General features: G+C 38.8%; 1 protein-coding gene across 1 annotated transcript in view; it reads left to right on the top strand.

Annotated features, from left to right (window-relative positions):
- The first annotated feature begins 280 nt into the window (after window positions 1-280).
- The window catches only part of TMEM131 (transmembrane protein 131), a 106803-nt gene continuing 82288 nt past the window's right edge, over window positions 281-24795 (top strand). Inside the window, exons 1-2 of the mRNA XM_014960321.1 lie at window positions 281-438; window positions 21331-21392. Coding sequence (XP_014815807.1) covers window positions 21360-21392 — 33 coding nt within the window. The 5' untranslated portion in view covers window positions 281-438; window positions 21331-21359. The remainder of the gene's footprint in view (window positions 439-21330; window positions 21393-24795) is intronic.

Raw genomic sequence — 24795 nt, 5'->3', positions numbered from 1 at the left:
CCCAGCGCCAACAGCCGGCCCCTTATCCTAAAGTCACATTTAAAAGAAATAAAACACCAAGCTCTCTACCCCGGGACGGGGAGGGGAAAAAAGGGCGGCTTGCCCGCACTTAAAATGGCGCCGGCTGCCGCGCCGCACCGCCCCCCCCGCCTGAGGGGGCGGGGTTACCGGGAGAGGGCGGGCACCCCCTCAGGCAGGGGGGCGGGGGCGGCGGCAGCGGAGCCGCCCCCCCTGCGTGACCACACGTGTCACCGATGGCGGCGCGGCGGGAGGCGGCGGCGGCGGCGGTGGTGGCGGTGGTGGTGGTGCCGGCGATCAGCGGCTGCCGCCCCGGCTCCCCCTTCCCTGGCGCCGGTAGCTGGACGTCTGGTTGGCTGGGCGCGACGTTGTGCTTGGCCCTGGCGGTGCTTCTCCACACGGCCCGGGCCGAGAAGGAAGGTGAGACCCAGATTTCCTTTCCGTTCTCGGCCTGCTCCGGCGGCGGTTGCGGGGCCGTTGCGGCGGTTGCGGCCCTGGGGGTAGTGTGGGTGTGTGTGTGTGTGTGTGTGTGTGGCTCCCGGCCTCGCCGCCCCTTCCCCCCCCCTCACTACCCTCGGCGGGGCCGCCGGGTCTCGCTGCCCGTCGCGCGGCGAGTCGCTGTCGCTGTGGTCCCCCCCGTTGTCGTTCCCCCGGCCCTGCCGGGGTGTGTGTGTGTCTATGTGTGTGTATGTGTGTGTGTGTGTGTGGGGTGCCGGCGGCGGTGGGGGCTCACTGTGTCGTCGGGGCTCACTCGGTGGGGTTTTCCCCTCCCTGACAGCGGCGGGGATGGAGCTGGAGCTGTCTTTTAAAAAAGAAGGAAGGGGTGTGGGGGGGGGAAAAAAAAAAAAAAAAAAAAAAAAGGCTTTCTGGCTTGGAGCTGGTTTCCCTGCGGCAGGCTTCCAGGCAGGAGAGGGAGCCAAGCCAAACAGACGGGCAAACCTGCCTGGGAAAGGGCAAAAAACGCCCGCTGGGATGTGAGGGCGGGAGACCCTCCTTCTCGCCTCCCTCAACTTTTGACAGGTGTCGGACGCCTTCACCGGGTCCCTGGCGTTTTCGCCAAACTTCAGTGAAAGTCGGACGGGGACTTTCTTAAGTTCCAGAGCCTTTGATTTTGGCACGTTGTCTTTTCATTGTGGTTTAACAAGGGGAAAAAAAAAAAAAAAAGCCCCGAGCGAAACACCTAAGCGTATTCTGTAGCATTGCTGAGAATGGCTTTCAAGCAGTTCCAAGGTGCAGACTCATGGTCTCCTTAAAAGTGCGTCTCTGTGGCAGTGTTAAAAAGCAGCAGATAAATGTAATGGGTTGGAGAAGTAGGTGAAACAGATTTACTTTGACTGACGCGAGAATTTACTTTTTAGGCAAGTTGCTGTGCCAGAGGAGGGTATAGTGGAAGGAGATTGAAATGTTTCATGCTGGACGAGCTCTGAGAGAATGAAACAGAATAAAAATAAGAAAATAAGAAGGATATGGAATATGAGTTTAGCGAGGAGGCTGTATTCATGTCTCTGGACCAGACCTGAGGGAAGAAATGAATCCTAATAATGCATGTGTCAGAATAAATGTAGATAAGCCTTTTGTTTCCTAATGAAAGGCTCAACTTGAGTGATTTCCTACTGACTTGTGTTTAAAATGTGATGATGTTGATATTAAGGTGATAATAAAATACAGTTAATTTTGAGTCACAACCACTCTTGTTCACTTGGCTTTGTCTTCAGAGAATTTAACATTTAGAAAACAGTGTGAAGAAGATGTAGTATGCTTAGAGTGATGAGAATTTGAAAGGCTATCAGCTCAGTCTGTAGTGTCTTGAGGTGTTAGAAAAGTTCAAATGCTTCAGAAAGACCTGTTTTTTAACTCTGATTTTGACTCCATTCCTTTACAGATAATAGCTTACGTGAGTTAATAAGCTTTATCAGTGATGTCATATACCAGTATGATGGAATTGATTCATACCATAAAAGTTGTGACAGCGGGGGCCATGGTCTGGCTTTGTTCATTTGTGGAGGAGATACTGGGTTTTTCTCTGTGGACTTCCTTGGCATTCATAGATAAACAAAGACAGGTTTAGATTCACAGAGTTTGAACGGATATGATTGAAGCCCTTCAAAAAACTGGAACAGTTTGTACTGATACCATTTCCTTCTGTTGATAGTCTATTACTTAAAACTTACCCCACCAACACTTATGTCATTTTCAAAAAGTGAATTTGATTCTCATACAGAACATGGATTTTTTCAGTCTTTTCTGATTTCTGACACTGATTTTTCTTCCCAAGATTTTTGCTGCTTGAGTGTAGTTCATGAGTAGTGCATTTAAGCTTCCTAATACATCTCGGTTTAGTTTGGTTTTGGGTTGGTTTTTTTTTTGTGTGTGTGTGTGGTTTTTTTTACCTTAGAAGAATTTGTTGGTGATCTGCATTTGTGGATCACACATGGAAAAATGTCTTGGAGTCTTCCTTTTGCTGAGTGCAATGCCTGTTTATGGCCCTGGATTAAAAAACAGTGGCGTTTTAAAGCAAGACAGAGTTGGATAGTGACTTGTGAGATCCAGTCCCACTGATTTTAAACTACAGTCTAAGCACCAGTCTGAAGGGGCAGTAACTGAGCATAGGCGAGGAAGGACCAGTTTGTACAGTAGGCCTTTACACCAGGGTGGGAGCTCAAAATGAAATGCTAGTTCAGAAGAAAGGAGGGGAGGGTGTTTCAGGCTCTGGCCTTCAGCGCCTTAGCTTCTACCAGGTTGTGTCCAGTTAAATACAGTAAGGCACAGAAAAGACATAATCTGTAAGTGAGGAAATAGCTAGGAATATACATTTCATTCCCCAAATGTGAACATACATGTTTCACTACAGCTGCAGGAAGGAAGCTGTGGAAAGGAATTAGAACTGAGCTTGTGCATTCTTGCTCCTGTACTGTTTCTAAACTGCTGAGTCGAGGGTGACTGTAGTAAGACACAATGCAATATATATTCCAGACAAGTTGCTACAGAAAAAAAATTTGATAGAAGCAGGTGCTCAAATGAACAATAGGGGTGAGAAGAATAGATCAGAATATCACAAAATAAACTGAAACATTAAGGTGGAGGACATTATTTTCCTCTTACTTTGCATGTACAGGAGGAGAAAAGGGGAAGGATGGAGCTGATGTGTGCAGGCTTGATGGAGCTGATGTGCGATGGAGTAATGCTGGCTTCATGCTTCTGTGGAGAAGGAGCAGCAAACAGTTCTTTATGGAGCTGTCATGAGTAGGAAGACTGATGCTGGAGTATTCCAGATTGATGTGACTGCTTTTAGTCCCCAATCTTAGCTAAAGAGTTTGAGGGTAAAAATGTAACACAAACAGCTTTGCCATTTGTCGAACAGCAAAAAGCAAAATTGAAATCATTCGTGTATACAAGCTGTAAATCAAACTCATGGGAAACAGTGATACTGCTGTGTACTCTCTCTGTGCTAGAGAAATAGAACTTGTGGAAAATATCTGGTATCTGAACAAATATGAGAGCAGAGAAAACTGCATGTGAACCAGCCAAAAAAACAAAACCCCATATCCATTTCAGACTAAACACAACACTGATGTGTGACCTTTTTTTTTTTTTTTTTTGTCTAGCTGGGTGCCCACGTATTGCTGAGGAATGAGTAAGACTGAGAAGGTTGTAAAATTTTTTTTGGGTTTTTTTTTTGTTTGTTTTTTTTTTTTTTTACTTAGGAAATCTGTGAACCCATAGCAAAAGAATGACATGGCAGGAAAAAAATTTTTGCATTCAGTCTCAAAGAGCCTCCTGCCATCTAGGAGAGGCAAAAATAACTTAAAAGTTTCTTTTGCAAATAGATATGATTTTCAGGCTTTTTGTGGGCTCATCTTTTCCTAGTGTAATTATCATGTTCTGTGTTGCCACATGGATTGAGACAACTTTTAGTTTATATTTGAGCATGTGTGGTTTTTGTTTTGGGTTTTGTGTGTTTGCTTTGGGGTCTGTTTTTATTTTTTAGTTGTTGTTTTTTGGAGGGACATGCAACAGCCTTCTGGGTTTCAGGTTGAAGGAAGCCATAGTAATGCCATAAGCGCCATGGTCAGCAAGATGTTTTGAAGACAAATGTCTAACATCAGCATGCTTTTTTACTTGAGAACTGTTTTGTGTTTGTTCCTTTATTTATATCCATTTTTACTTATTTATATTAAAATATGTCTTCATTTTATATAATGATGATTTTTTAAAAAAATTTATTTTTAACCACTTTTTATTTGGCCGGCTGACTCAAAGCCTGTTGAGACTTATTTTGGTAGTTCTTTTACCAAAATACCTGCTCACAAGATTGGTGCAATTACAGCAAGGTTGGTATTTAGACTAGGTTCAATCTCTCACTGTAATTTTTGAAGTTACATCTTAGTGCTGGATCTGGGAAAAAAATTCTATTTAAGCATCTAAGATCTGATACCAGATAGGTCAGTGAAAATATGGAATGTTCATTTTTTTCTAAGGCTTTACATATTCTCTGCTAACATCCTAGAAACTAAGATAGTTACTGAGTGTAAATGGTCTGGTATTGGGCTAAAATCACGGAAGAGTTGAAGGGAGATGTTGTTGTTAGAACAATGCACTGGGATGCTGGAATTCTGGTTCCATTTTTGTCGTTCTGTCTAATCTCAGGCACGTAGCTTTTTCTTTTTGCTTTTTACCAATTTCTAAAATGTCAATCCTGGATACTTCATATGACTATAGAAAGTAGGCTAATGCTGGAAGGTGATGTGGGAGAAAGCATATATATTCTAAATAACATTATAAAAAACCTCTTCACTATATACTGCTTGTTTGTCATATCTGGCTGTCAGAACTAATATAAAGCATGCTATCATTTATTTTAATGCTAATGTTTTGACCCTAACTTAAATCAAAATGTGATCCAGAAAGAATGACCTCAAACTGAAAACGCTCTGTCAGCTGAAGTAGCACGTCAAAATTGTGAACAGTGTGAGGAAAACACAGTGAATGAAAATTGACCGTGCTGTCTCACTGTGTTTTTGAAACTTAAGTATGGGAGAGCTGATTAGGTTTACACTATGTCTTTGCTCTTGTGAATGGTAAATATTAACCGTGTGTTTGGATTGAAAGGTCTCATACTTGTGTGCAGAATCTTTGGGTTAAACTAAATATAAGGACAAATTATAATGCAATAGACAGGAAGTTGAGACCCCATGTTCTCCATGACCTTCTGTGTAACCTTGAAATGGTTGCTATTCCCTCTCCTGCATCTCTTTCTGCCTCAATAGCATCCAGTTATATTGCACATGTGAAGCCGACTGAGGTACCCTCACCTGTAGAGGTTGATTGAAGGATAACGTGCTGCACTTCATGGTCTTGGATTGTAAACTCTTGAAGGAACTTGCTATATATTTGTATAGTGCCTAATATGATGAAACCCCTCCAAAGTTTGCAGAATTCTACAGGCATAACTTTATTTAAAGCTTTCAGTTGTGATTTTTGTGATTGACTGCCAGTATTGCAGTATGGGTTGCTTTGAGTCATTTGGATGCATTTGTGCATGTTAAAATTTCAGCTGTTTACGGTAAAACTTGGACATTTGCTGTATGTCGCTTTATTTCAAAACCTACCCAGTTTTGTTCTGCTTAAAAGATACATGCTATGGTTCCATTGTGTGATTTGCTAAGTTTATAAAGAATCTTTCAAACTGTAAACTTGGTAAATCACCTGGGAGTTTGACAGCGAACGGTGGATGGTTGTGGTTCACGCATAACCAGCAGTAAAAGTTGTCCGACTGCAGCACAGGCTGGAACCAGTTTGGTTTGTTCCTGTTTGTGGGTTCGGCAAGAATAAAAGTCAATAAAGACCCGTTTTATTTCTCTTGCTAGTAACTGCTATCCAGTGTGGTGTCTCTGACTTAGTCAGTCTACAGCATGAACTTACCTGGGTCTAACAGGAGCTGTGAGAAAGTGTCTTTTTTTTTTTTTTTTTTTTTTTTTTTTCTTCCTCAAAGACAGCATTTGAAGTAAATCTGCACTCCTCAGGGTAGTAAGTGGGGTTACTCAGGACTGGACTGGGTAATACCTTGAGTAACCTGCTCCAACTGGACCACTCTGACTAGGCAGCTGGGTTGGAGGCCTCTGAGGTCACTTCCAGCTTACGTTTTGCTGTAATTCCAAAAGGTGGGCACACTGGCTGCTTATTGTGGATGCAACTGATTTGATCCATTCACCTGTGGATGTTGTTTTAAAAGTCTTTTTTTCTAAAAATTTGTGTTGGTATTTCAGCATTTTTAATTATTAATACCAAGATTAAGGTGTGTGAATCGACACAGGCAGGGTGCACAGGAACAACCACAAAACCACGGCTGAAATGCAAAGGGTAAATTTATTTTTGTTACCTCGCTGACCGAGGGGATCTCCAAAGCAGTACCTGGGCAGAGGCACAAGCGGGGCTGCAGGGCTCGATCATTGCTAGAGGATCACTGAGCCTGCTGGTTTTGCCTCTATATTAGGGATTCACACAGGAGTAGTTTGCCACCGTGTTCTGTTCTTTCCCACAGCAGGGCAGGAATCTCAAGTGTGTTTGATAGGGTACCTCTAGGTCTATCGCAGGCCTGTGTTATCTAAACACAGATGTTCTACTTGTCCAACACACAAGTCTAAACAACAGTTAGTATGATATATGTGTTTTTTGACACCCCAGCAAGTCAGTTGAGCATGTTTACAATCCTCCTCAGTCATCTTCTGTTATTTTCCCACAAGAGGATACAGAATTTTTTCGTGCATAGGGAGTATATCAGTGTGTTGCTAGAATGGCCTTTATTTTGTGATTGACTTGTTTGCCATTACTAATCTAGCTTGTAAGTTTGGGAATGGGAACCTAGTTCAACTTCATTTGTTAACTGTCACCCACCTTTCTTATATCGAGAAATCGTTAACAAGCAGTCCAGATGTGGAGGCAGTAATTCTTGCCACCAGCTTCCATTTTTCCATTTCATAAAGCTTCTAAAATGAAAACGTAGATGCTTGATTTAGGAAACCAGTGACCATGAGAGGTATTTATCTTTCTAGTCATAAATACAGGCAAAGAATAATCCTGTGTCAGATACGGGTTTGTTTGAGACAGCAGGTAAAATTGTAACATGTGATGCAGGAGTGTTGGGTATATCTGTTTTCTGAACTGTCTACATGGAATAATTAGTGACTTACTGACTGTAGCAAGGATGTGATGCAGCATCTACATTTAACACTATTTAAGTCCATTTTTTACATTTTCTGATAAGCAGGCTTGGATAACTTCTGCTCTGGAATATTAAGGGGGCTAAACCAGGATAAGGTAGTTTACTCAGTGTGAAATTGGATGGCTTCAGCGTAGTTTTATGTGACTGGCTTGTGAAATTTTTTTATTTTTGTAATAGATAAGCTGCAGACTGAAAATGTCTGGCTCAGATTAAAGATGATAGAAGATACTGATATTGAGATAGAGTAAAGAAATCGGCTGTTTTTCATGACATCTCGTTCCAGTAGGGGATTTTTGGGTCCCCCATTTGAGATGTTGATATAGTATGTGAAGTGAATTTAAAAACTGGTTAACTGGTTATTGAAATCATCTAGCAATACAGAAAAACTCTTAATGAATCGGTGATTTACACCAAAATACCACAAAGATATTTGCAGGTGGAATTTGTAGATAATGGTAAAAATTATCCAGGCAGCTAAGTAAACTGCAAGGTGTTCAATTTTGGTTTATGCCCAGCAGTGGTTTGTGCACTATCTTGGCAGCTGGTTACTGGGAGTTCCTCCTGGCTCTATTCTTGGACCTGTCCTGCTTAGGAGAGGTCATTGATCTGGAGTTGGAGTGTAGCAAGTCTGGGGAGCAGTCAGTATGCTCAAGGGCAGGGCTGCATTTCAGGGCGATCTAAACAGGACAGAGCAATGAGCTGACAGGACCTTCGTGAAGTGCAAAAAGGACAAATTGGGGAGTCCTTCATATGGGACGCAACGACCACTTGCAGGGGATACAGGCTGGAAATGCTATATATGAGTCAGCAATGTACTTTGGCAGCATACATGAGTGTAGCCATTAGACTGAACAAAGTGATTATTCCTGTTTACTCAGCACTTAATAGACCACACCTAAACCACTGCATCCTTTTTTGCTCCCTACCGTCCTACTGGAAGGCCGCAAAGATGGTTGGTGGGCACATGACCTATGAAGAGAGGCTGAGGCAAAGTCGCATGGAGATGAGGCTTTGGAGGGACCTCGTGGCAGCCTGCCAATATAGAAGTAGAGGTTATGGGGAAAATGGAACCAGACTCCTCACAGAGACGCATGGCAGGAGCCTGAGAGACAATGGTCATAAAGTGAAACAGGGGAAGTTTGTTTTCTACCAGGAGGTGCTGGCGTGTGATGATCTGAGTAAGAAAGGCACTCAGACACTGTAAAATACGATTGAAAATGCTGTTTATTAGAGCTAACACTATAAAGAGAGAGTAGTATAGATAATCTTACTTCTGCTTTGATGCTGGGAGCTCTGAGTTGTGCAGCATCAAACAGGCCTACGGTCCACGTGCAACATTCTGTGCAGACCCTGTCCGCAGAAATGGTTACCCCATGTTGGTCCTTCAAGCTATTGTTGGATTTCCTTACAAGAAGACAACTCTATTCATAATTTCTAATGTCAAACAGAAAGGATGCTCACATGAGAAATTGTAGCTGTACGGTTAGATGAAGGCAAGGCCACCCAGGTGGCATAATTGCTGGTACCAAGTGGGAGCTGCCTGCAGGCTCCTTCATTACATTGAGCTGGCTGGGCTCCTCCTGCAGCCAGGGGGTATGTGCAGCACAGCACAGGCTTCAACGCAAGCCCACACATGCAGCACAGCACAGGCAAGGGCCTACTCAGGTTAGCTCTTGCATGGATCACTGACTCCACGATGTATTGTGGTCTTCTGGTCAGGATCACTACAATATTCTGGCTTGACATGAGACCATATTTCACCATGAGTACAGTTAGGCGCTGAAACAGATTGCCTAGAGAGGTTGTGGAATCTCTGATCTTGAAGGTTTTCAAGGCCCAGCTAAACAAAAGCCTAAGCAACATCATCCGAATTCAGCATTCGCTGTAATTCAGCAGAAGGTTGAGCTAGATGACATCTTAAGGTCTGTTCCACCTGGAATTGCTCTGTATCTGTGTTTTGGATCTCCCTTTGTGATCTTAAAGACTTGGTAGGAAGTTTCGATAACTTTGTCACAACAGATGGGAATATCCTTAAGACAGGAGAAATCTGGGTTTCTACAGAACTCCATGGTGAAATCAGTTTTATGGTAGTAGTAATTTAGATATAATTTGATAGAAGTGGAGTTGTAATTGGATCCAAGAAGTTTCACATGTTGCTGCATCACTGAAGAAATGTGATCATAGAATAAAAAAAAGACCCCGTTGGCGATTCCTTGTTTCTATAGTCATGCATCACATAGGCTTTATTTGTCCCCTAGTTTTCATTCTTTCTCTTGAAAAATTTGTTTCAAGAGGAATATTTGTATCCCATCTTTCATGTGGAGGATAATATAGCTATGAGTTTCCATCTTTGCTAGCTTCTGGTAATAAGACAATAAATTAGATTGTGGTTGGCATGTTAATATACAAGATGTATTAAAGTAATACTTAACAATCTGTGCAACACATATATCTGAGGAAATACGGAGAGATCTGGATGAGCGTTGTCTAGTTTGGCTGTTCCTTTCTTGCAGCAGGGGGCATTGAGTACTTGGTCCTTACTGGTAACCATTGCCGCCTTGTATGTTTGCTTTGGTGTTCTGGTCCATCAAACTGAAGTTTGGTGTAAAAGTCTATGGAGCAAACAACGGGCAGTCTAGTGGTACCAGAAATGACCATTGTGTAGTGAAACCCTAACCCCAGCCGTCCTGCTCCTTACCTCGGTGATAGAAACCACTGAGACAACTCTTGCCCTCTAAGTTGTTGCTACTAAACGTAAGACAATAAGGTGTGTGTGTGTGGGTGTCATGGTTTAACCCCAGCTGCAACTAGGACTACACAGCTGCTTGCTCATTCCCCCTCTGGTGTGATGAGGAAGAGAATCAGAAGAGTAAAAGTGAGAAAACACATGGGTTGATGTAAAAACAATTTAAGTGAAATAAAAATCTCACATGCAAGCAAAGCAAACCAAGGAATTCCTTCCCTGCTTCCCACAGGCAGGCAGGTGTTCAGCCATCCCCAGGAAAGCAGGGCTCCATCACACGTAACGGTTACTTGGGAAGACAAACAGCATCACTCTGACTGTCCCCCTCTTCCTCCTTCTTCCCCCAGCTTTATATACTGAGCATGATGTCTATGGCATGGAATATCCCTTTGGTCAGTTGGGGTCAGCTGTGTCTCCTCCCAACTTCTTGTGCTCTCCAAGCCTGCTCACTGGTGGGGCGGTGTCAGAAGGAGAAAAGGCTGGGACTGCTTAGGTACAACCAAAATCACCAGTGTGCTATCAACACCATTTCTCATCCCAAATCCAAAATATACCACTATACCAGTTGCTAGTAAGAAAGTCAACACTATCCCAGCTGAAACTATGTTAGTGGGGAACTTTTATATTATAATAAAGCTGCTTTTATATTATCATATACCTTGTCAGTTGCCTTTCATGTAGCTTAACTAGGTCATGATCTACCCAAATAGCTTTAACTAAACTGTATCTTGCAAAATAATGAAAAGATTAATAAATGCCTTGGTTTTGGAGAAACCTGATTATATCTGATGCTGAAGAAGAGATCATTTTCATTGACAGAGACTGAATCTTCACAGGTGAAGTTACTCTGCTAATTAGTACTACTGAATATCATTATCTGATGGAGAAAAGACTGAAAGAAACTTCAAGTTCATCAGGGAAAATTTGATCAGAGTTCCAGTACTTGATGAGTCCCATTAATTCTTCCTTTGATTACATTGAATTTCTCTAGGGAAAAGGACATTAGAGTAAGGCACTTGGAAACTAAAAAAAATAAAATAATAAAAAAAAATTATTTAGCATTATTTAATTGCATTTTAAAAGTACCTGTATTGAAAAAAAATCCTTCTAATGCTGAAGGGGCATTTAATCTAGCAAAGGTCTACATATTTATTTTAACACTTGGTGCTAGGTGTATCAGAGTAGAAATGAGAGGTGTTCTAAGTTGCAACTTAGTGATGTGGGGTGCTTGCAATCTTTAAATTAGAATTAGATGTCTCTCCAAAACATATTATGTGGCTAAGCCTAAGAATTTGGAATTTCAAATTTCACAATTTGAAATTGTGATCTGTGTGGTACAGGATGTCAACCTAAGTCATCATAGCAGTTTCTGAAAGATTCTGAGCAGAAGTGATTGTTTATTTGCTTCTGAGGCATAACTGTATAAATACTCAAAGGTATTTTGGATAGCTGAACTGAATTTCTGCAGTTTACCATACTTTAATTTCTAAATGCCTACTTGCACCTTTAATTTCTTATTAATGTTTTGGGATTTTTTTCCCCAAAACTGGAATTTCCCTTTTTTATTTCATTCTTCTTGCCCTGCATTTTATCTTCTTTCAGAACTTGCTGCAGTTCTTCTCCACCTATTTCTTTTCTGGCTTTATCAGACATTGCGGCCAGCCTTTTCCTGCTGGACTGTGTTCCCACGTGGCAAGTCAACAGGCTGCTTTGCTAAACAATCAACAAGTAGCATTACTGCCACATCATTAGCACTAGGGCTTTAACATTAGCCTTTTCCTACCTTTTCTTGACCTTTGATCATTGTATTTATAGCTTATCATGCTGCTCTTTTACTTGTCCTCCAGGATTAATAGCTGTTTCCAGTGGACACTTGAGTAACAGTTGCCACATGGACATAGACAGGGTGGAGATACTGTGCTCCTCCCTCCCAAGGGTTCTCTCCAGTTGTAATTTAGTCTTAACCAAGTTGGAAGTGTTATGCAGCAAAATCTAAATTAATCTGTTGTCCAAGTTCCCTTGTTATTAAAATAAATTCATGCAGTTCCACCCTGATAAGTGATTTAAAAAAAAAAAAAAAAAAGAGTGGGGAGGGGGCATCGTGACAGGGAGGAGAGCAGAACTCTGTCACTCAGGAGGCCACTGTTTCTGTGCCATAACATTGGTTAAGATGTTAAGATCCTGCATCCTCTGTAGCAGACAGCAAGGTAGGAGGAAGGACTGAAAACTGAACAATGTCCATAGAGCATAAGGTGTAGCTCTTATCTATTTGCATTCACATTGCCAGCAAGGCGTTTAGATATTGGGAGGTATCTGCCTGGTGCTCTCGTCTTCCTCTTCTGTGGGGTTTTTTGGAAACTCTGAAAATCCCATCCTTCTTCCTCTTTTCTACAGCGTAAAGAACAATTTTTGCTCTTTGTATAGGTTTATTAAGGTCATTAATCAGCCCAGATGTACCTTCTAAGTAGGTCTTTGCACTGTGTCAGCACAATCCATTTTTTTGTATAAGTGGGTTTCATGGGGCTGTTCAGTGGCTAATTTCATAAGATTGCAAGTTTGGAAGGCTGATGTTAATGGTAATAGTTACAATTATTGTCAGCTAATGCATTGTTCTCCTGAGGCTGCAGAATCCATGAACTGACTGTCACTTCTTGTACACTGCATATTAAACATTTCTATATGCCAAACAGGTTAGAATTCCAGTAAGTCCATGTTATCTTTGCACACATCAATTTGCAGTGCAACATGAGTAGTAAAATATATTGCCACAATTAGAAGTTTCTGGTGTAAAGTTTGAGAACTGATGTGTGATGAAGGTTTAAGAATAGTTTGGAGGGCCTGCTGCTTTCCTCCTGTCTCATTGTAGGAATCGTTATCTTACTTTTGAGTCTAGTTCCAATTAATTTTATGTCTGTACAAGCTCAATAGCAACAAATTTATAGAGGTATAACCTAAATTAGCATACTGAAATTTTAAATCAGCATTATGAGAGAGAATAAAAAGGCCATAATTTGTATGGTACAAAGCCAGAAAAATGGATGCTATTTGCAGATGTTGGGTTTCTCTAACTTCCTTTTAAATTTTTCCCTCTCTCTAAATGACTTATGAGAAGTTTCCACGAGTGTCAAAAGTATTGTTCTCTTTGACTTAAAAATAATGTGCACTAAAGTTTTTTTCCAGGTGAGAGATTTATTTCTGTTTTTCTTTTTTTTTTATTTTATTTGAAAATAGGTGTTCTCTTTGATAATCCCCTATGAAATCTTCATGAAAAAACAGAATTGGATATTATTTCCTGAGAAGCATTTTGGAGCCAGCAATCAAATATCTTTGGGTGAACCAATGGAATTACTGAAACGTTTAAAAGTAAAGCACCAACTTAAAGCAAATGTTTTTAATAGTTATTTTAGCAACTTTTAAAGTACTATTTGATTTTTAATTTTTTTGAGTGTAATTTTATGGTATTTATTACTGCCATCTGAAATTGACCATTTTGGTCAAAGGCAGATAACTTTTTAAACTCTTACAAAAGAGTCAGACTAAAATAAAAATTACTCTAGCTGAAGTAGATGAAAATGCAAATTTCTGTAAGGTGGAAATACAGGCTGAGTACAAAATAAGCAGCTGAGAATAAAGGCATTCAAATAGTGTGTGATACTTTTTTCTGTCCATCTGAAATTTTCTAAAAAAATTACTTTAATAGCTGAATAAAAGCAGACTACTAGGTGCAGTATGTGTTACTTTGAGTGAGCTTTTTTTGTTTCTAGGTATGTTTCTGTGGTTTTATTGCAAGGATGTATCTATTACACAATGCATCCAATCAGTGCAAACTCCATAAAAGAAACCTTCAAGCAGTTTCACCATCTTCTGAAGCGTGAAACAGATGTCGTGAGCCAGATGTGTGAACTGTGTCTTCGGAGAGAGACCTGCTTTCTTCCTTTTTCAGGCGAAGTGGGAGCTTCATTGTCTGTCTGGGGCTTGTGTGTGTTCTGAGTCAGAATTGTGCTGTCACTTTCTGGTTTGTGGCTGGCTTTAAAAACTGAATTGATCACTGAATTCCTAAAAATCTGCAATAACCTTAACTAACGGGAGAACAGATGAATAGATGAACACAATGTGACATCTCTCCTTACTAGGAATGGGCTTTGCTGTGTATAGAAGCTTGTCTTGTGTCTGAAGTCAGAAATTACACAAGTAAGTTAGCAAAAGATTATATGCAGACTTAGTTGAGTGTATACACTCAAATTTGTGCTGTTGTGTGCAGTAAAATGCAAATTATTTGATCATTTTTTCCCGTCGCTGTGGAATAGTGAGTTGTCTGCTCAGGTATTGCAGTGCAAGTGATCTGTTTATCTTGTACTAACTTGAGAATAGGTAGGTGCATATGAACTTATTTGAGTGCATGTTGGGTAAAGTCATAAAAATAATTCTTTATAATCAGTAGTATAGACTGAGGTTTTTAAAGAAAATTATATCTTTTTGTTGTTTAGCTTAATATATTGCTTTTATGTTTCACATGATGATTAAAGTGCATTATCTAGGAATGTTTATTTCAACTCTAATATGTAAACAGAAAATAAAAATTTGGCAAGCCGGCTTTTTGAGGGATGGTAGTTAGGAGTTCTAATAAAGAAAAAAGAATGAATATTTTTCTGTATAAAAGGACTTGAAAGTGAGTTATTTTTGCATGTGATCTTTACTACTTAGTGTATATGTACCGTCTTGGCTGTGATGGTTCTTCCTGAGGTCTATTCAAAAAATGATTAATTTCCCTTTGTTATGGACTACTGGAAAAGAAACAAACGAGTTTACTACGTAGGTGCAAGAGAATTTAGCTGGAAAGGAAGCCTGCTGGCTGGTGGTTCTCTCTCAGAGCCTCTTGCTTGAGATTTGCTGGCTCATAAGATAACACTCTTTTACATTTCCAGTGAACAGTCACCAGTTGGGACACAGGCAGAAATTCAGGCTGATAGGTACACTGACTCTCCCATCTGGGAAATAGGCCTTTCTTTGAACAGCTTCTATTGTCTTGAACACTAAAGTGGGACGTGTTTCTTGAGGCTCACCAGACTCATATTCTGATAAAAATGGTTGCTCGCATTACAGCATAATACCGTGGGGGGTTTTGTGTGGTATTTAATTTTTTACAATGTAATTTTCCTTTCATAATAATGTTATTTTATCATTCTGTATCTGCTTGCCTGTGTTTTACATGCTGCTCAGTTTTCCACTGTTCAGGATGATTGAAATTGTTTGATTGTGTATAAGCAGTTAATTCACAGTCAAAGTTTTAAAACCAACTCATCCAGTTTTAGTTGTGCTGTTTAACCGGTAAGGATACAAATGCTGTAATTACAATTACATAGACAGCAGTGAATGATATTTAGCATATTGTAATTGGCTCATGTGGTTATAGTTACCTTGAAGTGAGCTTAGTCATTAAGACAAAGGGTTAAGAAACAGGGCTTCTAAAAAACTTAGTGTAAATTAGAAGAGATGTAAATAATCGGTCTGGCCCTACTTTAGTAAGTTGGGACACTATTTCCAGAATTCGGAGAACATTTGTACACTAGATTATACTGGATTGTATAAATATAATAAATTTTCTGTATGAATACAGAAAATTTAAAAATTGGTTTAGACAAGAGTTAAGGGAGAAAACTGGTCTTACGAGCATGTAAGAGGATATATAATGATGATTAACATAAAAATACATGAAAGCGCTGTTTGTGGAGTAGCTGTTCCAGAACTAAGTAATGCTTCAGAATAGTGTTTTTATAAGCATATATGCAAGAATATACATTCCTATTGAAATGAAGAAACTGAAAGTGGCTAAAGGAAAGAAAAATTTGCAAAGCCACCTTAAAAATCAGATCTCAGTCAGAGCAGGCCTCATAACCTGTGAACCATGGAGAATTTTTTTATCGTTGCGCACCAAGAGTCTTGGCATATTCACTGGTCTCACATTACATGCAAATTTATTCTGTTTGTGTGGTTCAGACACAACTGAAGACTGGTGTTGGCTAAAGTGATTTTGATAGTACGTTCTGTTTACTTTGGAGAAGTGTGGGATTTTAAGATTTTCTTCTTGTTACTTGATGCTTTATAGGTCTGTACTTTTCTTATTTTAAGCTAAAATGTAAAAGGCTTGGACCAGAGACAATTAAAATAGGAATGTGTTCAAGCAAAATTTGGCTGCTAGCTATATAAACTTGTGAGAAGATGCTGCTTAAGCATTGAGGAATAAGTTTAGGTGAATTCAGTGTCTCTTTAGGCCACAATCGTTTCCAGTTTTATTACTTTAGGTGTTTACCATCAAACCCTGTGATATTGTTGGAGAGGGCAAGGGAAAGCATTTAGAAATCTACTTGTAATAATGACTAGATAGTGTTTTTACTGTTCCAGAAAGCTGTGGTTTGGGGGGCAGGGGTTATGGCTGTGGTGGTGGTTTTTGTTTTGTCAGTTCTAAAGGTTTTTGGAAAAGCTTAGAAAATGCTCTCTATAGAAAAAGGTGGTTTGGAGCAAGTGGAAAGACCTACATTCATAGTCTTTTTCTGATATGTTTTATGGGCTTTTCATAGAAAAGCTGACTTCAGCAAAGAAGTTGCATTTTAGAGGCTGTAAATCTAAAACAAACAGAAAATGAAACTTACTGTATTTTTTACATTTGCTGTTGCTTATATCACTTCTGTTAACAGTGATCTACTGCCTGAAAAGAGGAAACCAGGATATGCAAACTAGAAGTCAGGAAAATCTGATCCTGAAATCACTTAATATCCTAGTAGTGAGAGTGACTGAAATTGTCATGGATTCTCATGAACCTGATAAATTTGCTTCTTGCGGGCACTTGGAAGAATACAGGTTTTCTGCTGAGAGGGATCTGTCTGTACCTCTCAGAAGGCAGTATTCTGTTCAGCATAGGTGAGGAGGAAAGGAGACTGTGATTCTTCTGGCTTTGGAATCTTGGGATATGAAACTTCATCCTTCTTCTTTGGGCTGTGAACATGCTAATAACAGTTAAAGTTTGATGAATACTATTATAATCAGCCTTCGGGGCTTCAGTTGCCTGTAGGGTCAGGAAGAAATTACTTTTCTAATGTCTAATTTGGCTTCTTGGCTGCTGATTTGTGCAGTGGCAGAGCACGCTGAGACAGCTGAAATGCTTCTACCCCAAGTGTTATTTTGTGCCCCTCTAGTAGCAGTTGTCAGTCGCATGGCAGGCAGAGGTGACTGACAAGGTACAATCAGCACTTCTTAATTGGCTGCAGTATTAGAATGACAATGGAGCATGATGGTATCAGCCCGAACTTTGGGAAGAAGTTTTTCCAGGAGAAATTGTTAGGGACTTTGCAGAAACAGTCATCTTCCTCTGTAGCATGGGGAATGGTTCACCTAATAAAGCATGCCCAAGTGATCTCATACTTAATTGCCTGCAGAGTCTTTTGGCATTGGTAATAACCTATTCTCTATTGGTGACACACATATTTTGTGTGGAAGGACAGAAAAGACTATTTTTGGACTTGCACTGCAGAAGTTTGTGAACTTATTTAGCTCAGGTAGTACAAGTGCAAATGGTGAGCAACTGTTTCTAATTCTGGAATGGGCAACTACCCAGAAGGAATCATTCTGCTCTTCGGGCACCATCTGTATTTTGTTTTGAAGAAGCTTTTGTCCTCTCTGCGGTCCATATTGGACAGTTTGAGGGCTGCTCTTACAGAGGATTTGGGTGATTCTTTATGACTCGTCAGTGGAGCTTTTTTAAATTGTAATTAGCTTTGCCTCATTTGAATGAGGTGACTTGCTTCATCCTGAATCGAGAGTCTGAGAAGTCACTTGCAAAAACAAACTTTCATCTCAGAAATGTGTAGGTATTTGCTTTCCATTTCCTTGTTTTGATGAAATAACTGATAAAGTAGAAACAAAGGCTTGAAAGTTAGTCTATAACGAAGCAAAAGGTATAACCACAGAAACTTCATCACAGTCTCAGTTGAGATGCCGTTGCTGCAACATGGTTAGCAGCCAGGCTTTGCAGTGCATCTGACTTCACCTGGCACTAACTGTCATCTGCTCTCTGAAAACATTTCTTAAATGATATAATGATGAATGGCACTTCTATTTAACAGTGTCATCTGCTCAAAATGTTCTGTAACATCTGTTGCTTTGTTTGTAAGTTGCAACAAAGATGGAATAACTGAAGAGTGGCTGAGAAACTGGGTTTTACAGAAGGGCTGCCCGCATTCAAGCTGCTTTGGCAGAAAGCTTTGGCTAGTTTCTGTGAGCTGCTGTGTGTGTTATCCTTGTGCAGGAATTGTTGCTACTTTCTGCTTTTTGTACCTATGGCATGTCATATTTAAAACAGGAAAAAAAAGCCTCAAGAAAATACTAAGAATCTGTGATTTGTGATACTCTTTTTATGTTTTATTGGTAGTTGATATATTATGAATATAAAAAGCTGATTTCTAATAAATTTTTTGTTTGTGCCTGATGTCACAGTCGAGTTCTGCATCCAAGACAGAAAGCTAGAAAGCGAAAGAATGCCAAGCCCGACCTCAGAGGTGCAGTTCCTTTTGACTGTTAGGAAGGTGTGCTCATATTGATAAATTCTTTTATTGAATTGTGATTGTTAAAATTGCAATAAATCAAATACATGAGAAAAGGTTTCTCCCGAAGTTAAAAATTGAGAATTTCCTTCCTGTATCAGCTAATCTGTAACTTGGATTTTTTGCACAAGAGGCTAGACATGACATTTCTATGAAACTGTGATTAACTGTCATACTTTGCTTTTTAACCTAACATGTCAAAACTTCATTTTCTTACGTCTTGTGCTGCAATTCACTTAGTTTGGATTTTTTTGAGTGGTGTTAAAGACAAAATTAAATAATGATTTGAATGTTTTACAGTGTCTTGGCAGTTAAATTGGCAAGAATCCACTTATTCTTTTTTTCTAGGATTAGACTTCAAATGGATAGACCTACTCCAGTAATCTAAGTTTTAAAAGCCCAAATTTTTGTAAGCTATAGGACTTGATCTTGAAACAGTTGCTTAAATACTGTTTTGTTTTGGGTTTGGTTTTTTTTAGTCTCTTGCCCTATGTTCTGTATAGTTTTTCAATATAAATGATTGACCAAACCCCCAGTTCTTGGGGTAAGGATCACTTTTGCGTGTTTTGGAAATCATTAAGGTAATACTCAAAAAAATTCACAATAAATACACAAAAAAAAATTCTAAGATATTGCTGACATGACTGATGAGTACTGCTCATGCCACTGTTAATACTGCAGGAGATATTGTTTATAATCTGAGCCCCCCCCTTCGCCTCTCTGGTGATTTTCACACTTCCACATGAGCTGGGCTGCTTTCTCAGCCTGTGTTACTAAACATTAGAATTCTGAAATGTGCTAGCTTGGAAAGCAATAGTATAAAATTTTATTGTTTGGGGTTTTTGTTTATTTGTTTGACTTTTTTTTTTTTTTTTTTTTTTTTTTTCTCCCCCACAAGAAAGACTATCTGCTGCAAATGCAGTTATGGCTGCAATTTGAGAGCACGTATTTGGAGGATGTTATGAGCCCGACAGCAAAGTCGGGGCAACGTGCACACGTTTTTAGCACAACATCAATATTCACTCAATGTATCTCTAAATAGCATGTATTTTTATAAACTCTCAAATTCAGATCCACGTACTAATTTGCTGTTTATGGCACTAGCCATTCCATTTTAGTCCATTAAATTTTGTTTTTTTCCAGGTTACCTTAAGGAATTTCGTAAATTTTTGTGGGTTTTTTTTTTTTTTTTTTTTTTTTTTTTTTTTTTTTTTTTGCATACCAAAAGAGACTTTTGGATATAATAGCAGCAATCTTTATTTTATGTTAACTTTTACTTTTGGTCACATGAAAGCAAGGTTGTGGAGTTTGTACCTTTTAGGAGAAGGTATCAAAATACAGGGGGAGTTGTAGATGCGGAATGGGATGTGCAAACAGTGATGTGTTAAGTAGGAGATTGAATTTTGGGTGCCGAGTGAGGTGTCACTAAAGCAGTCAGTGAGGAAATGCTTAAGACAAATGAGCATCAAATATAGTGTTACTCTGTGTGGTAGGTGCCTTTACTCCTGTCTGCCAAGAGTGCTTTTTTCTTATTTTTGCTTTCTGAAAGTAATATCACTTTTTTTTTTAAAACATCATGGAGACAAGTGGCAATGTTGATGACCTTATAATAATTGTTTGTGTTAGAACACTGACCTTCAAAGCGGGGGATGAAGTTTTAAATCTTCTTTTTCAGACTGGAATTCAAATTCCGTCTTCCAGAAGCGAATATTGTGCTTCTATGTGCTGGGAAGTCTTTAACTTCTTCCTGTTGAAGTTGTTCCTCTTTGCGGAAAGAGGGGTGTGTTATCACTCTCTCAACTTCATCTAGCCGAATGGTAAAGGCAGTCATGGAAAAAGGTTGTAGGGCAGGGGAGAAGTTATATATAGGAAGTTTTTTTTTTAAAATACAATTTTCTCGTTTAAGGTTGTTACTGTATTTTATCCTAAAGACTTGATTTTGTGCATGGATAGTCTTTTGGGGAGCAAAATTTGCACTTTCTTTCCTCTCTGTCGTGTTGATTCTTGTACAGATTAATATGTTCTACAGGAAGGGCAATGCCTTATTTCTTTGTCTTCCAAATAAAGTAGCGTTCCCTACATTTTGAGAGGAACTGAAGAACAATTGCCTGACCAAACATTTGGAGGAAATGAGTGGAGGAGGAATGCTTAATTTGAGGATCCTATATGTGACTGAGGCATGAGCTTTTCATCAAGTTTAGTCATATAATGCAAACACTTCTAAACTGTTTCAGATTTTATTATATTACTGTCAAGATGGAGACTTGTTGCCACAATGAGGATTAGGGAACAGCGTGACCAAGACTTTCTGGATGAACAGTAAAGATTTTAGGTGTATAGATAAAACTGTGATTCTGTTTGTAACTGTCGGAATTCTTTGTGGACTTGCATGTATTAAGCTCAGTTGTTTAGGTACCTGGTCAGTCATGCTGGTTGAAGTACTGAGTTAGCTTGGTATAGCAAGTCTTTTTAGGGAACCTAATAGTTACTCACTTTGGAGTTCACATATCAGTCTTTTGGCACAAAAATAGTTAAGTGTGGTACTTACTAATATGCATATCTTGAAATTGGAGCTGTCAGAGAAAAATTAGTATCCATGGTATTTCGTTAGACTCTGTGTTGTTATTTTGGTTTTTCATAGCTCTATCTATAAAATGAGGTACAACAGGTTTTAGATGTTTTAAGTTGCTCTTTTTAATTTAATAACAAAATATTTTTCTGTTAATTTACTTTTTTGTTTTTCTTTGCAGCTTTCATCCAGTCGGATGGCATAATAGAAATGCTACGTTTTGATGAAGGAGACTTATTGCAGGTATGTAGTCTGAGTAAATCATCTGAATTAGCAATGTTTCATCTTCTTTTTGATAGCTGCTTTTTTTAAACTCATGGTTGAGTGGATTTTTGAAAATAAGCATGCATCAAACTTAAGTCCAAAACATATTTAGACCTTTTAGAGTTATTTTAAAGAGTATGCTTTGGTGTGTCCTGGGGTTCTAGTTTCCTGATCTGGTGGAGTTTACCACAGATTCTGTCTGTTCTGTTTGTCCAGGATTTTTTTCCTCAAAAAGACTGGGGGATGCTTTGTGGTTAAAACTCATTTGATGTAGAGTTGGGATGCAATTGAATATTACAACTAGAGGAACTGGGGAAAGGTAGTCCTTGGGACCAAGTCACCACTGGGTTTAAAGAAAGCTTAAATTACTGCAGTGAGGTAATTGCTGATGCAAATAGAGATTTTTCAGGCCTAATGTTGCCGTTCTTGTCAGCTTTCTTTTGGCATGAAACAAAACAGACAAAAAGTCTAAAGTTTAAAGAATGCATGCTGATATTGTGAGATGTTGTAGTAGTTGGGATGAAATGCATAGCAATATGACATGATACTTTAAAGCTATGTAGTTCTGAAGTTCTGTTGAGTAGAATTTCATACACATATTTATGTTAGAATATCTTTTGTTAAAATTCTTTTATATTAGTCCTGGTAGTTGAGAGGGAGGAGAATGAAGAAAGCAATTAATTGTTTAAATTATTAGAATACATGGCATGTGAGTGTGCCTAACTTCATTAGTTGCCAGTGCAGTGCTTTATTTACATTTCCTACCTTCTATGTAAAAGCTATATAGTTCTGGGCTCATGATAATATTACTTGTTTCAGATTTATGAGCATGTCTTTTCTTTCCCCCCACCTACCTAAGTTGTTTGGGTTTTTTGTTTGGTTTTCTGGGGTGTTTTCCCTTCTCACACTGCATGGTCCTTAATGTAAATCAAGAATAACTTCCTGTAGATTTTAAGTTTATAATGTATGAGGATAAGATCCTTCAAAATGATCTAAACTGGTGACAGAAAAGGTTGCAGTTAAAAACAAACAAAAAAACCCCTACAAACACACCCCACCCTCCAAAAAAACCCCCCACCAAACAAGCAAACAAAAAAAGCCCCAGGTTCCTCATTAAACAGTTGTTTAGATGTCATGTGCTAAACACATTCTCATAATAGATATCTGTGTAGGTTTATTTTTGGATGTACGGGGTAGAATAGTGGAAGTTTTCCACGTAGCAGTTACAGTCTTAATTTTTGCAGATTTTGACTTAGAATATTTCTTTAACTTGCGTGGAGATACCACATATCGGTATAAATATAGGAGAAAAAAATCACGAGACATAATTTCTTTTCTTTTACATACTCTATTAGAATATATTTTGTTCGATGAGTAGTTTAATAAAAATGAGAGCCAGGTGTTGGCCCATTTTTTAAGATAAAAATGATGTAGTCAAATTCACTTACCTACATTTTAGGTGGGTTTCCCCCCATGATTCTTTTTTTTTTTTTTTTTTTTACACAACGTAAAATTGATCTTACAAATATGAAATTATTTATTTGTTTTAGCGCTCTTAGTTACTGTAGTTCTCAGGAATAGAAAGTAATGGTGCTGCTGTGAACCACCATCAATAGTCCACCTAAAGAGGAAAAAACAGGTTGCTAATAATTCTAGTTTTATTGCAGGACGCAACAGAGACAGGAAAATTAATTAAATATTATAGTGGGACAAAGTCAAGCAATTCTGCATGTTACACTGTTAACTTTGCTATGCTTTGGATTGCATTTGGTTGCAACATATTCTAATACACTGCTGAACATTTGATTTGACACAAAGCCAGAGAGACAAAACTTCTAATCAGTGGTTTATATGTTTTATGTTATGGTTTTGGCTCTTAAGCCAAAAATACCTAAGTGAAACCAGTTCTTTTTAATCAGAACGATACAGCATGTTTTCTCTAGCTTACAATTTATTTGTTTTATGTTTTGGGTTTTTTTTCCTGTAGATCTTAATATGGTGACCTCTTGTGACTACTTACTGCAATTAAAAAATAAAACCAAAGCAAATGCATCTTATTGTAAAAACAGATTTACACCTTGTGAACAGCAGTTACTAAAGTTCTAAACCTACTGTAATGTCACTGAATGTTTCTCTTTCAGCTTTCTATAAGTTTTCACGAATGTTTGTTGATTGTAGGTCATCCATCATTACAGCACAAATAGGGTGATGTAGTAGTAATTCAGTGTTGTCTAATTTTATGTCACCTTCAGGTGATTATTTTTTCAATATTAAAAACTAACATATTCAGTGCGTAAAGCAATTAATAATTGTTGAAGTGTCAAAGCCATCTCCAGTCTTGGTTTATTCTTCCCCCATCAGATAATTTGGTATCTTTGAAGTGGAAGCAAGCCCTTTTCTTGTTTGAAGGTGTTGCTTTCCAAGTAAGGCAAATAAAATGCTGACTCTTACGTAATTTAACCATTGGGGATTCCTGCCACCTCCCTCCAGTTAGAGTATATGCTCTTGATTCTCTTTTTTGTATGTATTTGCACTACATCCTATTGGCAAAACACTCCTTATGTGTTTCAATCCCATTTTTGGACTTTTGTTATAAAAAAATGAAGGAAATCTATTGGAAAATTGGGTTTCATCAGTCTGCATTAAAACTGTTATTTATTGAAAGAGCATAAATATTTTAAATATTTAAAAAAACCTTGCATTTAGTAACATAAACTGGCAATGAAAATTGAATTAGTTCATGCTAGTGGATAATGCTAACACAGTAGAGACTTTTTGTGTGTGGATTAGAAGGTGCTACACCATGTAGGTTTGTCTTCAGTCTTAACAGAGGAAAAGTGAGAATTTTGTTCTTTAGCATACATGTTTAGATTAAAGGTTTATATCTGAATAAATTTTTGCTACTTCTGCCCATGGATTAAATTAAAATAATGAGAGAATTTCCTAATTCTGTCTATTCTTCAAATGAATCAGTTGCCGTAAGGACTTGACAACTTTTTGAACTCTTCAAATAATTTGTTTAGATCCTGAACATAGGCTGAGAATTGTATTATGTAAATTGTCCATTGCTCAATGTGATGTAGGGTTTGGGTTTTTTTTTCTTCAATAGCAGGCAATTTGCAGATGTCTATGTAATTGTTTGGCACTTCAGAGTTACAGGTTTGTTTGATTGGAATTGGCCTCAGGAGATCACCTAGTACTTTCTTCAGGTAGCGTTGTATGTCAATGGACTACCCTTGGCAGATGCTTGACTCTTCTGCTCTTAAAACCTCTAGAGAAGTAATTTACATGAGTTTCCTTAAGTACATATTTGTTTCATGGCTAAGCTGGTTTTGCTGCTTCTTTTTTCTTCAATATATGTTCAGTTGGGGGGGGGGGGGGG

Source organism: Calidris pugnax, unplaced genomic scaffold (assembly GCF_001431845.1).
Source record: "Calidris pugnax isolate Ruff unplaced genomic scaffold, ASM143184v1 scaffold188, whole genome shotgun sequence".
Lineage (NCBI taxonomy): Eukaryota > Metazoa > Chordata > Aves > Charadriiformes > Scolopacidae > Calidris > Calidris pugnax.
This window is presented reverse-complemented; position numbering and strand designations above follow the sequence as displayed.